General features: G+C 54.4%; 2 protein-coding genes and 1 long non-coding RNA gene across 7 annotated transcripts in view; 2 read left to right on the forward strand and 1 right to left on the reverse strand.

Annotated features, from left to right (window-relative positions):
* The first annotated feature begins 1,735 nt into the window (after nt 1-1,735).
* On the forward strand, nt 1,736-8,415 carry LOC308484238 (suppressor of cytokine signaling 5-like). Of its 4 annotated transcripts, none has more exons than XM_081019004.1 (4): nt 1,736-2,018; nt 2,843-2,937; nt 3,043-3,099; nt 5,739-8,415. In XM_081019004.1, exons 2-4 carry the CDS (start codon nt 2,902-2,904, stop codon nt 7,074-7,076), a joined length of 1,431 nt encoding a protein of 476 aa, XP_080875130.1. In that variant the 5' UTR covers nt 1,736-2,018; nt 2,843-2,901; the 3' UTR covers nt 7,077-8,415. The 4 variants fall into 4 exon arrangements, with proteins under 4 accessions (XP_080875130.1, XP_080875132.1, XP_080875131.1 ...); XM_081019005.1 differs by lacking the exon at nt 1,736-2,018 and adding an exon at nt 2,048-2,347; XM_081019006.1 differs by lacking the exon at nt 3,043-3,099 and having other exon boundaries at nt 1,740-2,018.
* Nucleotides 8,416-12,087: 3,672 nt separating this feature from the next.
* Nucleotides 12,088-14,659, forward strand: LOC308484553. The gene is made up of 2 exons (XR_013989972.1): nt 12,088-13,342; nt 13,373-14,659. It is a non-coding gene; the product is annotated as an uncharacterized lncRNA (long non-coding RNA).
* Nucleotides 14,660-14,872: 213 nt separating this feature from the next.
* SAMD4B (sterile alpha motif domain containing 4B) overlaps nt 14,873-15,133 on the reverse strand; it is a 34,347-nt gene continuing 34,086 nt past the window's right edge. For both annotated transcript variants that reach the window (XM_081018806.1, XM_081018805.1), the window contains exon 13: nt 14,873-15,127. In XM_081018806.1, coding sequence (XP_080874932.1) covers nt 15,099-15,127 — 29 coding nt within the window. In that variant the 3' untranslated portion in view covers nt 14,873-15,098. The remainder of the gene's footprint in view (nt 15,128-15,133) is intronic.

The raw sequence follows: 15,133 nt of genomic DNA on the forward strand, positions 1-15,133 counted from the left end.
AAAGGAATTCATCAGGTGTTTTAACAGTTGGCGCTGAAGGCAACTGCTGAATCTCCAGTGGCAGGGAGTTCCACAGGACTGGGCCAACAGCACCAAAGGGTTTCTTCTTGTTGTCAAGTGACTCTCGCGAACTTGGGGAATGCAAACAACACTCCTGTGGATCTCTGTGATTGAGATGGGATCTATAAGGGTTTGGGCGATCCCTGAGCACCCTCGACCTACGTTGTTCAGGGCTTTGTAAACTTGGATGAAGGAGGGGAGGGTTGGTTGTCAAGCTTGCCCGATGGCACCGATCGGAGAGGGAGAGCTGGTAAGACTCGGGAACAGCATTCAAGATGCTTTGGGCAGGATTGGAGAACCCAGAACAAAACTTGTGGCTTCAGCTGAAATCGGTGTGAAGTTCTGCATTTGCGCCGGAAGAGTCAGGCTAGCAAGTGTTTGGTAGCAGCACTTGTGGAAATGATCTAGGACAGGCGATCTCAAAGGGTGGGGCAGGAGAGGATGGCAATGGGGCAGGAAGATTCAAGGATAATCAAGGAAACATTTAGATATTTCCATGTTATATAGTATAAAAAAAATGTTTCCCTTTGCAGAATATGAATAGGTACCTTTTCAAAATGAAAACAAGTGCAGGAAGTGATACTGAGAACAGCCCTAGATGAGTTTTCCAATGTATTTATTTTCCATTAAAAAAAAATCTGGTGCAAATTTTTATTCTGAAAGTTTGGCCCAGAGGGGGGAAAAGTTTGAGGAACACTGATCTAGGGCTTGTTTTTTTAGGAGAGCACAATCTGAACAGAAGGAAGCAGTGTAATGCAACTAATTTCTTCGCTCTGCAAGGCCGGTATTGCATATTTTGCAAATGGCTGGAGATGTTTTGGGAACAGCTGAAGAATATTCAGAACCTGGCATTTTGGGGAAGACTTTCGGAAAGGGGCAAGGAGAACCAGATGGTGTTCTGGCTCTAGCCAGGTTGAAGTAAATATGGCTGTGTTCCTTTGACGGTGAAGACAGTCCTAGCTTTTAAGAAATTTGGTTGATTCACCTATTTACACCTTCCGTCTGCATGGAAGAAGTCCTGACGTTGCAGCCTGGTCGTTTCAAGAGCTGCTTGCCCCCCAGCAGGGCAACCCTGGAGTCCGAGGCATCTCTCCCAATTTTCCCTATGGACGATTTTGTCCGTCTTCTTTGTAAACCGCTTTGAGGGCTTTTGAATTCTATGAAATAAAAGTAAAAAATAAATCCCGCATGGGCGTGGTCTCATTTCCAGTTTTACCCTCTCCCGCCCTCTTTGAGTCTCTGCCCCGCTCTGCCATCGCAAAGAACCCCAAGGCCATGGCGCGTCGGCCTTTTGCGCTTCATGGAAAGAAAAGGTGGCGCGCGTTAGGAAGGAAGGAAGGAATTTTAAAAGGTGGTGGGTGGGGAGCAAACTGGGGATCGGGTCTACCCCCCCCCCCCGGACGGGCACGCGCCTTGGAGAGAGCCCTCGCCCCGCCCAGGCAGCCCAGAAGGACCCAGGAGTCCGGGCTGGCGGGGGACCCTTTTGGAACGCAGAGCGGCTGGACCAGTTCTTGCGCCATCATCTTGGAAAGGCAGTCAGAGAAAGCGGGCTTTCCGTAGCCCAAGATGATGGCGCAAGAATTGGTCCAGCCGCTCTGCGTTCTCAAAGGGTCCCCCGGACTCCTGGGTCCTTCTGGGCTGTCTGGGCGGGGCGAGGGCGCTCTCCGAGGCGCGTGCCCGCCCGAGGTTTCTCCTGCGTCTCCTCCGGCGGCAGGTGGCGGCGCTGCGCCAGGCAGGCAGGCAGGCAGGCGGCGCGCTCTCGCTGCCTTCGCGTCTCTCGTCGCTTCCCGGACGCCACCCAGGAAGCGGTCTCGATCGGGGCAGGGCGAGCGCGCCTGGACGCGCGGGGCTTCCGGGGAGCCGGAGATCCAGCGGCCTGGGGAGGCGGAGAGGTTCCGGGCCTCTCCGTGCGCCTCCAGAATCTCGGAAAGGAAGGAGGTCTCCGGGGTCGCCGGCCGGTAAGGGGCGCGCAGCAGAGCGCACGGTGCGCTCGGGCGCCTTGGAGAGGCCTGGGAGGTGGATGGAGGCGCGGGGGTTCCCTTTTGGGTGCGCGAGCGAGCGGGCTCTGAGCATGTGCAGAGTGCCTCCCGCGGGCGAGGCCCTTGGGTGGATGGAGCGGTGAGGCGGAGATGAGGAATGCGGGGTGTGAGCAGGAAGGTGCGGCGGGTTTCGGGGTGCGCCTCTGGGGAGCCCTGCGCCAAGCCCCGCTGCTGCATTTGAAACGCCGATCCCAGCTGCGGAAAGGCGGAGAGGGTCCGGCGCTCTGCACACGCCCAGAGGCCCACAGGTGAGCTGATTCCCCCAGCCTCACTCGGGTACCCTAAAGAAAGGAGTTAGAGCCTCTGCGGCATGGAGGTTAAAGTTTCGGGTTAGGACGTCGCAGGAACCAGGGTTCAAATCTCCCACTTGGCCCTGAAGCTCCCTGGAAGATTTTGAGTGCCAGTCGCCGCCTCGCAACCTCACAGGGTCTTTGCGGGGATAAAGTGAGTGGGAGAACCGCGTTTGCTGCCTTGCGGTCCTTGGAAGAAGAGGCGTCAAATAATTGTCTTTCTCCTCTTCTGATGATATCTAAGGCAGCACCTGAGTTCGTTTAGCCTACCTGTGTTCTTTGCCTTTCCTAGCAGACCTAGAAATTAACCTCTTGTGAAGGCAAAAGGGGGCGAAAATCTAAGAAATGTGGCAGGAAGGTGGTCTATAAATGGAGTATTGAGGAGGTGGGGCCACTTCCACCTGTTGCTGTTTCTTTGTTCCCAAACTGCGGTCTTCTTTCTGTCCTGCTCAGGTGCTCCGTGCGAGGAAGGAGAGAGACGCCTTTACCTGCTTCCAACACCTGGTTAATGGATGAGCCGAACAGGACAAGGAACTTCATTTGCAACCGTAAGCTCACCCCGAGTTGGGATGGTCTGATGGGGAGTAGGGGGCTGCGATGGGCAGCAGAGGGATTTCCTCTCTGTTGCATTTATACCCTACCTTTCCTCCGAGGTATCGTATGTGGTTCTCCCCTTCCTTCCTTTAATCCCACGACGACGACCCTGTGAGGTAGATGAGGTTGAAAAGCAGCGGCTGGCCCCCAAAGTCACACCCAGTGAGTTTCATGGCTCTCCCAGGCCCTAGACCGATACTCTAAAGGTAAAGGTAAAGGGACCCCTGACTGTTAGGTCCAGTCGTGGCCGATTCTGGGATTGCAGCGCTCATCTCGCTTTATTGGCCGAAGGAGCCGGTGTACAGCTTCCAGGTCATGTGGCCAGCATGACTAAGCCACTTCTGGTGAACCAGAGCAGCGCACGGAAATGCTGTTTACCTTCCCGCCGGAGCGGTACCTATTTATCTACTTGCACTTTGACGTGCTTTCAAACTGCTAGGTGGCAGGAGCAGGGACCAAGCAACGGGAAATCACCCCGTCGCAGGGATTCGAACCGCCGACCTTCTGATCGGCAAGTCCTAGGCTCTGTGGTTTAACCCACAGCGCCATCTGCATCCCTAGTCCGATACTCTAGTTCCATCAAAATAAATAAATTGTCCAGTAGCACCTTAGAGACCAACTATGTTTGTTCTGGGTATAAGGTTTCATGTGCACACACACTTCAAATACTCTAGCCCAGGCATAGGCAAACTCCGGCCCTCCAGATGTTGCGAGACTACAATTCCCATCATCCCTGTCCTGTTAGCTAGAGATGATGGGAATTGTAGTTCCAAAATATCTGGAGGGCCGGAGTTTGCCTATGCCTGCTCTAGCCCCGTGTTTCTCAAACGTGGTTCCCCAGCTGGTCTTGGACTACAGCTCCCATCATCCCTAGCTGGCAGGACCAGCGGTCAGGGATGATGGGCATTGTAGTCCAACATCATTTGAAAACCCACACCCACTATACAATGCTGACTCTTTGGTGCAGGGAGCGGGCAGTGTTGAAATAAGCTTGAGCCGGAGAAGTTGGTGGAGGGGGAACGAAATGTGGGGCAGAAGAGAGAGAGACAGGTGAGCTTGTAGTTTGCATGTGTGAAGGGAAGCTGGACTCCAGCTGTGGGCTAAGTTGGTTGGCATGCTAGCTTTGGGTCCTGATGGGACCTGGACTCCCAACGTTGTAACAAGAGCCCTGCAGGATCCAGCCCGTGGCTCATTTAGTCCAGCATCCTGTTTTCACAGTAGCAGTGCTGGATTAAACCCTGTGGACCAGAGATTTACAGAAGATTGGAAGAAGTATATGAACTATTTGAAGAGCAATTGCAACCAACAAATTACGCTAGTAGGACTACAAGAAGCTTTGTAAGGAGGAATATACAAAGTGTTACCAAGAAGAAAAAGGATAGAGATATTGGTTATGAGTTTTAAATGTAATAGGGAAAGTACCATATTTTTCGCCCTATACGACGCACTTTCCCCCCTCCAAAAATGAAGGGGAAATGTGTGTGCGTCCTATGGCTTTCGCTGAAGCCTGGAGAGCGAGAGGGGTCAGTGCGCACGGAACCCTCTTGCTCTCCAGGATTCAGGAAGCTATCCGCAAGCCTTGGGAGCTCCGCGGGAGTTCCCGTCGGGCTCCCGAGGCTTGGGGATAGCAGCCTACATCCCGAAGCCTGGGGCGCGCTGCGCAGATATCGGGCAGCCCCACAAGCTCAGGGGACAGCGGGGAGGCGGAGCGCCGCCATCCCGCTATTCCCTGACCTGGTTTGCGGAGTTGCCTGCATCCCGTCGGGCTCCCTAGGCTTGCGGATAGCAGCCTGTTCTGGGGGCTGGGGTCGGGGGAAGCTCGGGGGGGGGAAATAATTTCCCCCCCTTTATTTCCCCCCCCCAAAAAAACTAGGTGCGCCCTACGGGCCGGTGCGCCCTATGGGGTGAAAAATACGGTAAGAAATGCATACTAAGAAATTAGATTGCCTTAGTTTGGCCTTAGTGGGCCTTAGTTTGCCTACCCGTGTCTTAAATCATTCATAACGCAGCAGTTTTTAATGTACTCCAAGACCTTATGGTGGAGGTCAGTCAATCAAATCTATCAATCAGTAGGGGTCCTAGCTGATTTAGTGTGGCACCGATGACCTTACGACCTCTCCAGCGTCCGAAATTCCCCAGGCGCGTATCGCTACTGGCACAGGTTCAGTAGTTACAACTACGTGGAGGTTTCTCTGCAATTACAAAACCTCTGCCTTAGTCTGTAGTTAATGCCATTTCCAGTTCCACTGTGTGCTTCTCCTTCTTGCTTCTCCTTCTTGCTTATCGGGAGAGTGAGCGACAGTCGAGCAATGCAGTTGAGAGCACAACATCACAGAATCGTAGTGTCGGAAGGTATCCTGGGGGTCATCTAGTCCAACCCCCTGGCAAATAGACATTTGTGGTGTTGTGGCAACCGTAACCTAGGTTTAAGGTTACAGGGAACCAGGCAGAGGGCCTTCTCGGTGGTGGCGCCCACCCTGTAGAATGCCCTCCCACCAGATGTCAAAGAGAACAACTACCTGACATTTAGAAGACATCTGAAGGCAGCCCTGTTCAGGGAAGCTTTTAATGTTTGACGCATTACGGTATTTTAATATTTTGTTGGAAGCCGCCCAGAGTGGCTGGGGAAGCCCAGCCAGATGGGCGGGGTATAAATAATAAATTATTATTATTATTATTATTATTATTATTATTATTAGTTGCCTAGCTTATATTACCCGAGTTTCTAACACGGGCTCTCTCTTCCCTTGCCCAGGTCCCACTTCCCACGCCGACGCCACCACCATGTGCTTCCCTCGGCGCATCCGTGTCCACATCTCTGTGCGCCTGCAAGATGCTCCTTCCCTCTAGCTCCTCCCCCCGTGGGGCCATGTCGCAGGAGGGGGGCGCCCGGCCAAAAGCCAAGCAAGATGCGGCTCCCGGCGCCCGTCCTGCTGGCCGCTGGAGAGCCCGAGCGAGCCGATCCCTGGAGAGGCAGAGCCTTTCGCCGCCAGAAGCGGAAACAGATGGAGGAAGCTCCTCGGGGTCGCCGGAGCCCGTCAGCAAAGCGGTGGGCCGCTCCTTGCGCCAGAAGCTGCAGGCGGCAGTGGGGCAGTGCTTCCCTCTCAAGAGCGCCTCCCGCTCGCCGGACCTCTCGGCGCAGCGCAAGATCCACCTGCGGGAGCTGATGCTTGACACCTGCCCCTTCCCTCCCGGCTCGGAGCTTGCGCGCACCTGGAACCTCATCAAGCAGCACACGGCACCCGTCTCCGAGCAAGAGGCCCTGGCGGCACCGGCGCCGCGCTCCGACGACGAGGACGACCGCCTGCGGGAGCGGCGGCGCATCAGCATCGAGCAAGGCGTCGAGCCGCCGCCGGACGCCCTGATCCACACCTTTGAGGTGACAGCGCAGGTCAACAACCCCCTCTACAAACTGGGGCCCAAGCTGGCGCATGGCATGAGCGAGCTGGCTGGTGCCGGGTGGGCGGCGCTGGCGGCGGCGGACGAGGAGGACGAGGAGGAGGAGGAAGAGGAGGTGGCCGCGGGCTCCTCTTCCTGCGCCGTGGGGCTGCCGCCCGACGTGCGCATCCACACCCAAATCGACTACATCCACTGCCTCGTTCCTGACTTGCTGCAGCTGACGCAGCTGCCCTGCTACTGGGGCGTGATGGACCGCTACGAAGCGGAGGCTCTGCTGGACGGTAAACCCGAAGGCACGTTCCTTCTGCGCGACTCGGCGCAGGAGGACTACCTGTTCTCGGTGAGCTTCCGCCGCTACGGCCGCTCCCTGCACGCCCGCATTGAGCAGTGGAACCACAACTTCAGCTTCGACGTGCATGACCCCAGCGTCTTCCACGCACCCACCGTGACCGGGCTCCTGGAGCACTACAAGGACCCCAGCGTCTGCATGTTCTTCGAGCCGCTGCTCTCCATCCCGGTCAACCGGACCTTCCCCTTCGGGCTGCAACACCTCTGCCGCGCCGTCGTCACCTGCTGCACCACCTACGACGGCATCGGCCGCCTGCCCATCCCCAGCACCCTCAAGGCGTATCTCAAGGAGTACCACTACAAACAGAGGGTGCGCGTCCGGAGGCTGGACGCCTGGTGGAGCTGACCGGGGAGCCCGTGGCTCCCATTTCCAGCTGGTTAGCTCTCTCTCTCTCTCTCCCACCACTGCCCATTTGACTCTGATACTTCTGTCCCCAGCAGACATTTTAATCCATCCTGTTCCAGGGTTGTGAGCGTGGGCGCTTTCCTCCGCGAACCAGGTTTCGTTCCCGCGGCCAAATTGCGTGGCTCGCTCTCGAGAGATCTGGGAACCTATGGGGAGGGCATCTGCAGAAGAGTGGAGAAGCCGGACTTTGGTGGCACCGCTGCCAGCAGCTAGGAAGGGACCTTGGAAGCAGCCTTATAGAGTCTACACTGATGGCAGCAGTGGCCGGCCAAGGTTTTGGGCAGGGGATGCTCTGAGCTGGACATAAAGGTGCCGCTTGGGATCGAACCTTCTGCAGGCAAAGCGGGTGTTCTGGCAGCTGGAGGACCCCTGCCTCCCCCCCCCCCCAGCCTGTTCTGGCCCAAGCACCCACCCACCCTGCCCCCCAGTTTGGGTGCTGCTTTGGCGCTGGCCAGAGGTCAGTCCTTTTGCTGTTTCCTACTCCACCAAGTGTTTGTGTGTCTGTCAAGTGCATTAACCGGGTTCTGGGTGCGAACTTTGCCTTTCAAGAAACTTCCAGTCAAACACCTCCTCTTTCCCCGGGAAGCTGCGGTTCCTGCATCGCTGCGGGTTGGGCTAGATGACCCTTGGGTGTCCCTTCCAGATCTACGGTTCTGTGACCCAGTTGTCTTACGCACATTCTTCTTCCCGAGCTCACACCACTGCCGAATGGGAACCAGGTGGGGTGGGGTGGGTTTGAGTCAGCGACCGACCGTTGTGGGTGGCAGGGGATAAATAAAAAAAGCACAAAACTTGAAACACGAGTTGCTTTTTCCAAGACAGGCTTTCGAACAAATTCCACGCAGGACGGGAATGGACCGAGACTCTTTTATTTGGCACGAGTCCTCCTCAAGACTTGTCTTTAATCCATCCCCACAAGCCCGAATCCTGGGCTGCTGCCTTTGCCCCCAATGCGAGGGGGGCTGAGGAATTTGGAGGTGCTGCTCTCAGGTCTTCTTCGCAGGGCCAGGGAGCAGCTTTTGGCAAATCCAGCCAATTTGCCAGCGGATGTTTCCTCCTGCCAATGTGGATCAGCTGAGTGGCGATGCTTTTAGAAGAATGGACTGCCCAGGTGGTATTTTTTGGGTGGAGGGGCAGGTTGAATGAAATCTAGGTCTTGCACTCCCCTCTGCTGCCAGAAAAGGACTGCTGCTACTGTCTGTCTATCTGATTGTGTGTGTGTGTGTGTGTGTGTGTGTGTGTGTGTGTGTCTCTTATTAAACAGCTTTTTTTGTCTACACCTGCTTGCAACTGACTCTTCCCTAGCATCACATCCTGGGGACGGTGTAGGGAGGGAATTGCGGGTGGCTCAGATCCCTGGATCTTGAGGAGGCGTATGCACTCGGAAAACACAGAGCCGGTGCTTGTTAATGCACAATGTAAGAAGCTGCCGGATCAGCTCAAAGGCCCACCCGACCTCTCTTTAAAATCAGAACCAGTGAAGGTCCTGTGCGAGTGTCTGGAGGCAGTTGGGGGATGGATGGCGGCTAACAGATTGAGGTTGAATCCTGACAAGACAGAAGTACTGTTCTTGGGAGACAGGGGGTGGGCGGGGGTGAAGGACTCCCTGGTCCAGAATGGGGCAACTGTGCCCCTGAAGCACCAGGCACGCAGCCTGGGAGTCATTTTGGACTCACAACTGTCCATGGAGGCGCAGGTCGATTCTGTATCCAGGGCAGCTGCCTGCCAGCTCCATCTGGTATGCAGGATGAGACCCTACCTGGCCACAGACTGTCTGGCCAGAGTGGTGCATGCTCTGGTTATCTCCCGCTTGGACTACTGCAATGCACTCTATGTGGGGCTACCTTTGAAGGTGACCCGGAAACTGCAACTCATCCAGAATGCAGCAGCTAGACTGGTGACTGGGAGCGGCCACCGAGACCACATAACACCGGTCCTGAAAGACCTACATTGGCTCCCAGTACGTTTCCGAGCACAATTCAAAGCGTTGGTGTTGACCTTTAAAGCCCTAAATGGCCTCAAAGGCCCAGTATACCTGAAGGAGCATCTCCACCCCCATCGTTCAGCCCGGACACTGAGTTCCAGCGCTGAGGGCCTTCTAGCGGTTCCCTCACAGTGAGAAGCCAAGTTACAGGGAACCAGGCAGAGGGCCTTCTCGGTAGTGGCACCCGCCCTGTGGAACGCCCTCCCACCAGATGTCAAAGAGAACGACGAACTGACATTTAGAAGACATCTGAAGGCAGCTCTGTTCAGGGAAGTTTGTAATGTGTGACATTTCAATGCATTTTTAATCTTTGTTGGAAGCCGCCCAGAGTGGCTGGGGAGACGCAGCCAGATGGGCGGGGTACAAATAATAAAATTATTATTATTATTATCCAGTTGGGCATCCTGTTCCCATGGCGGGCAACCAGATGTTGCTTCTGGGAAACCTGCGAGCAGGATCCGAGCACAAGGGAGATTCTCCCCTTCTGTGGTTTCCAGTGACTGGTACTCGGACGCATTGCCACCTCAGACTGCGTAGGCAAGGCAGAGCCATCCTGGCTAGCAGGCCGTGATGGCCCTCTCCATGAATTTGTCCAATTCTCATTTAAAGTCGTTCCGGTTGGTCCCTATCACTGTGGGAGGGAGTTCCATAGACTGTGCCAAAGCTGGGACACAGCACCCTGCAGGGAAAAGGCACTTGAAATGGATGCTGGAACCAACACACGCCCTGCTCTGCAGCTGTTTTAGACCCGAAGAGACCAGCTGCAGTCCTACACATCTGGGTGGGGGGCAGCGGCTGGCAAAGGGACATGGAAGGGAATTGGTTGAGGGGCTTACAAAGGGGTGCTGGGGTGGAGAACAGGGGAGCATGCCAGACGGCACAGTGGCTGCCTTTGGAGCAATGGCAGGAGATGGAGAGAGCAGGCTTGGTGCGCAGAGTTTGGCGCATGGGCTCTTGCGCTTTACACTGAGTCAGAGCATTGGCCGGGTCAGTGCCGCCTACACTGATTGGCAGTAGGATTTCAAGCCGGGAGTCCCTTGTCGACTCTTAATGGGAGGCGCTGTCGTGGACTGAATCCTTCTGCAAGCTGGTCCGATGCTCCGGCGCTGAGCTGTGCCCCTCCTGCTCCATGCATCTGTGCCAGGCTATGAAAAGACCTCGCCGGGCAAGCAAGCGTTTGAGGGCCCCGTGAAGTCGCAGGGGGAGGATGAGAAGAGATGGGTTACCGTGGGGCTCTGAAGCAGCACCCGGTCCGGAGGAAGCCCAGAAGCTGCCAGGCTCATGGCTGTCACAGGTGAATCGAAGGCGCACCCAAGAACTCTTTGCCCGAGTGTTGCGGGCGAGCCTGGAGAAGGCGGAGCGCGGATGTGAGAGCCACCTCCAAACAGCTGAAGGGTTGCCGCATGCAGCAAGCTTAGGATAGAATCAGGGTTGGGAGGGACCACGAGGGTCATCCAGTCCAACCCCTGCAAAGCAGGAATCTGGGGCTTAAACCCAAAACCCAGAGATTACAATTCTCACGCTCTACTGACAGAGCTGTTTTGTTCTCTTCTGCTCCAGAGGGGAGGACCCGAACCAGCGGATTCAAGTGGCAAGGAAGGAGATTCCGACTAGCCCAACGGTTGCCATTGAATTGATTTTTAGAATGAATTGATTTTAGAGTGTATTTCAATTAATTGTGATTTTATGTAAACTGTGTTACTTTTACTGTTGTTAGCTGCTCTTCAGCTGGGGAGGGTGGGATATAAATAAAATTTTATTTTATTATTAACAGTGGAGCGCACTTCACGGAAGGTGAACTCTCCTCCTTTGGAGGTTTTCAAAGCAGAGACTGAATTATTTGATTCCTGCATTGCAGCGGGTGGACTGGATGACTCTAGGGGCCCCTTCGATCTCTGCAATTCTGTGACTGGTGTTTTGTTCCTGATCCCACCAAGATACCTGCTGGGTTTGAGGACGCTTGGCCCCCCACCCCCAAGAACCAAACGAGAAGGTTCATTGCAACAGCATTTGCTGCTCAAACCAAGAGAAATTCTGGAGTGCGGAAGGAAACGCCGATAGTCCCTTTGACTGGGTTTTGCCCCCTTGTGAGGAGACACGGCTGCAGAGAACCAAGGGGGGAAACCCAGCCAGTTCACTCAAGTCCGTCTTCCTTCTAGAGCAGCGGTTCTCAACCTGTGGGTCCTCAGATGTTGTTGGACTACAACTCCCATTATCCCTGAGATCTGGCCTTGCTAGCTAGGGGTGATGGGAGTTGTAGTCCAACAACATCTGGGGACCCGCAGGTTGAGAACCGCTGTCTAGAGCATGGGTAGGCAAACTAAGGCCCGGGGGCCAGATCCAGCCCAATCCCCTTCTAAATCCGGCCCGCGGATGGTCCGGGAATCAGTGTGTGTTTACATGAGTAGAATGTGTCCTTTTACTGAAAATGCATCTCTGGATTATTTGTGGGGCCTGCCTGGTGTTTTTACATGAGGAGAATGTGTGCTTTTATTGAAAATGCACCTCTGGGTTATTTGTGGGGCATAGGAATTAATTTATTACTATTATTTTTTCAAAATATAGACCGGCCCCTCACAAGGTCTGAGGGACAGTGGGCCGGCCCCCTGCTGAAAAAGTTTGCTGACCCCTGTTCTAGAGGGTGTGCAACCCAGCAGGAAGACCTCCCAATTTACAGGGGGTTGGAAGTCCCATCCAATGCTCCGATTCCCACGAGGTCCGTTGACTATGAACGAATAGGAGTTGTGCGGATCAGGGCTGCAAGCCTTCAAGAGAGTTGCCTCTGGCCGTAAGTTCTCCCAAGGGGTCTTTAAGGGGGAAGGTGTGTTTGCCTGCATAGCCCAGCACACCCCCCCTACCCTGGCCATGGGTGCAAAATGGTGCTTGGGTTCCCCCCCCAACATAAACTCAACTGCAAAGGTTTTAACCCTTCACCCCCCGGTCAGTGAAAAAGGCTTTGATAGTCCTGCTACCCATAAGAAGGAATTCGAGTGCCCACGCCCCCTTCTTCCCATGTCGACCTGTCAACCCGCCACCCTCCCCACAAAAAAACCCTCCAAACCAAAATAAAAATAAAAAACCCAAACGTTTTAAAAGAAATTAATACAAAATAAGCACAGCTTTATCATAGAGGTTAATAAAAAAAGGGCTAATACTTAAATTCTGTATGCCTTTTACAAAGCAAAAAACTGGAAGAAGGGAAAAAAGCGGTAAAGGAGTCCAACAAAGCAATCTAAAGTCAGAATTTGGATATTTTTTTTTTTGTAAAACATTTTGTGGTTTTTTTTTTTTAAATAACGTATTCATGGTTACCAGCCATAGTCATAACAAAAGTTATTCATAATAAAATGTATCTAAAATAACATTTCTATCTGAAACAGGAACCTTGTCTCTCTAATTTTTTTGTTGTTTTTTTTAAAGAAATAGTTCTCTCAGGTCTGCTCTTCTGGGTTTTTCTGTATGCTACTGTTCGGTATACTTTTTTGGGGGTGGGGAGGAAGGGAAAGGCCTTTTTTTCTCAATATTTAAAACAGTTCTCGGAGGGCGAGAGAGGGGAGAGGAAGAGGAGAACGATGGAAAGGTCCTCTGTACCTAAGAGCCTGCCAAGGTCAGCTTTTGGAGAACGGGGAAAGGGGTTGGGGTTGGGGGTTTTTTTTGCCCATCATGCGAAAAACAGTGGCTTTGGGGGAGAAAGGCACACTCACACACCCAACTCGCATGCACACTCACAAACAAAGTCGGGGCGCAAGGGAAACTAGCAAGGCGACCCTCCCGCAGAAACGCCCCCCCCCATTGACAAGCTGCCTTGGGCATCCAGCCCCTTGGAAGAGCCCACCCCCCCAGCGCCAAGCGTGGACGGGGGCTCTTGAAAACACTTAGGACGTCTGTTTCACCCTCCGCCTGCACAGAAAGGCCTCCCATTAGTCGTTTTCTTATTTTAAAAAAAAAGAACAGCCAGCGTCTCAGCCCCCCTGAAGGCGGTAAAAATCACCCCCCTGTTCCGCCGCCGTTTCGATGCAGAACGCTGACCCCAAAGGGCTGGTGGTGGGAGGTTTGGAGGTCCGGAGGGTCCCGACACAGCCGTTTGCCCACCTGTAGTGTTTGTGTAAATGCCAGCACAGAGAAACCGTCCACCCGCCTGGATTTAAAAAGGAGAAGCCTTCTGGTCCCGTTGGGATTGCTGCCCAGGAGGTCTTTCTGCTCCCCAACCCTGTTGGAAAGGGTGGCGGTGGGGACCTCTCAGATCCCTCAGCCGCCAATTGCCTCCCGGGTCAGCGGGGGCGAGGATCTCGGCTTGGCTCCTGCAAATTCATCAGCACCGTGAACCCAACCGCCTCCGCCCAGGAGTGCCACCAGTCACTCGTAAGCACCAGAAAACCGGCGCAGAACCTGGGGCGGTGGTCCCCCCCCCCCAGTGGTCAGGGACCCACCATGGCTTTTGCTGTGACCCACTCAATCTTTCCACCCCGCCCCCCACATAAACCCGTCTCAGGGAAGACAGACAAGACCACTGTGCACCCCCAAAATGTTAGGAAAATGAACGGCCGAGCTTTCGAGACCCGCCAACAGAACTGCTCCTCCTTGCCCTCCTCTTCCACCAGCCTTCTGACATTCCCCCCCGCCTTGCAATTATGGGAGGGAGAAGAGAAAATTCACCTTGCGCCGGACACAAGGAACCCATAGCAGCTGAACCCAGAAAAGAACTTTGATCCTAAACCACGAAACTGCCGGCTGACCCCCCAAACCCATTTGAACTGCTTCAACGCAACTAGGTCCGGCTCCCCAACCAATGCTCTGCACACCCGAGAGGCGGCCGAAGGGGTCCAAAACCCCAGCGCCCAAAGGGCCACGGCACTCTCAATCTAGGGGTGGCGGTGGGGCAGCCCATACGTCTCTCCTCAACTGGCACCTGCTACTCTCCTGCCCAGTTCCCCAAAGACCGTCGTCTCCAACCAAGTGCCCTCTCTCGACCCGATGCGAGTTGTCGTCCGAAACGGGTCGAGAGAGGGCACTTGGGTCCGGGGAAGGCCGCCCTAAGAGGTAGCATATGGACATCGTTTCAATTATATATCTATATATATATTTATATGTATGTATGTATAAAAAGAACCAGGGACAAGCCTGCAAAGCTGAGCACTCCGGTGTGGGGCTGCGCCGCCCCCCGCTGCATCCTGCCCTTCTCCACCTGCTCTCGGGAAAGGGGTGGGGGGAGTATTAGAGGCACTTAAAAAAACTGTGTCAGTCACCTGCAGCACCAATGCCTTCCTTCCCTCCCCACTAAGACTCTTCCTCCTCCTCCTCCTCCAATGCCAGGTACGGAAAGCTTTCAGCTGGGTTAGCTCAGACGGAAACCAGCTCGCCCAGGTAACCCCACGATGCCCCTCCCGTGTCCTGGCCGCTGATGGGGCAGGCATCAAAAACATCCCAAATCAAGGTAGCAGGAGAGGACCAGTCTCGTCACCTTGGCTGGTCTGTTTCAAGAGGAGGAGAGGAAGGAGGAGGAGGAGGAAGAAGGCGAGGCGGTCGGAGGGGGGCGAGGGAGATGAGGGAAAGAGAAAACGAGAAAAACCCCAAAGGGGAAGGGGGCAACATGACATGAAATTCAGCCTCCTCCGCCCTCCTGCCAGTTAAACTTCTAGGAGCCTCCTGCCCACCTGCTCCCTTGTGCACGTCGACGTATTAAAAACCAATAGCTGAAGTTATAATAATAATAAAAAGTAGGGGGGGAAAATATTAGAACACAGTAAGACGGTGAGATTGTAGTGACAGCTTTTTCTCCCCCTCCGTCTCCCTTCCGGCGGCTGGGAACTGCTGGAGGTGGTTTCGTGGGGGAAGGGGTTCGACCCCCCCCCCCAGCAAACACACCCCTGGGAGATGAGGGGCTTATAACAAAAAACAAAAACAAGGGGTGGGGAAGGGGGGAAAAAATAAGCAGCCACCCTAAAGCTTCTCAGGAACATCAGCAGATGCAGCTTCTTTCAAATGGTGGAAGTCTTGTCGGTGCCATCTGCAG

Source organism: Podarcis pityusensis, assembly GCF_964106645.2.
Source record: "Podarcis pityusensis genome assembly, chromosome: 8".
Taxonomy (NCBI): domain Eukaryota; kingdom Metazoa; phylum Chordata; class Lepidosauria; order Squamata; family Lacertidae; genus Podarcis; species Podarcis pityusensis.

Coding starts and splice junctions, on each gene's coding strand:
- LOC308484238 (XM_081019004.1), top strand. CDS start 2,902: ATGAGCCGAACAGGACAAGGAACTTCATTTGCAACC. Junction 2,938..3,042: donor AAGGAACTTCATTTGCAACC/GTAAGCTCACCC, acceptor CTTTCCTCCGAG/GTATCGTATGTGGTTCTCCC. Junction 3,100..5,738: donor CACGACGACGACCCTGTGAG/GTAGATGAGGTT, acceptor TCCCTTGCCCAG/GTCCCACTTCCCACGCCGAC.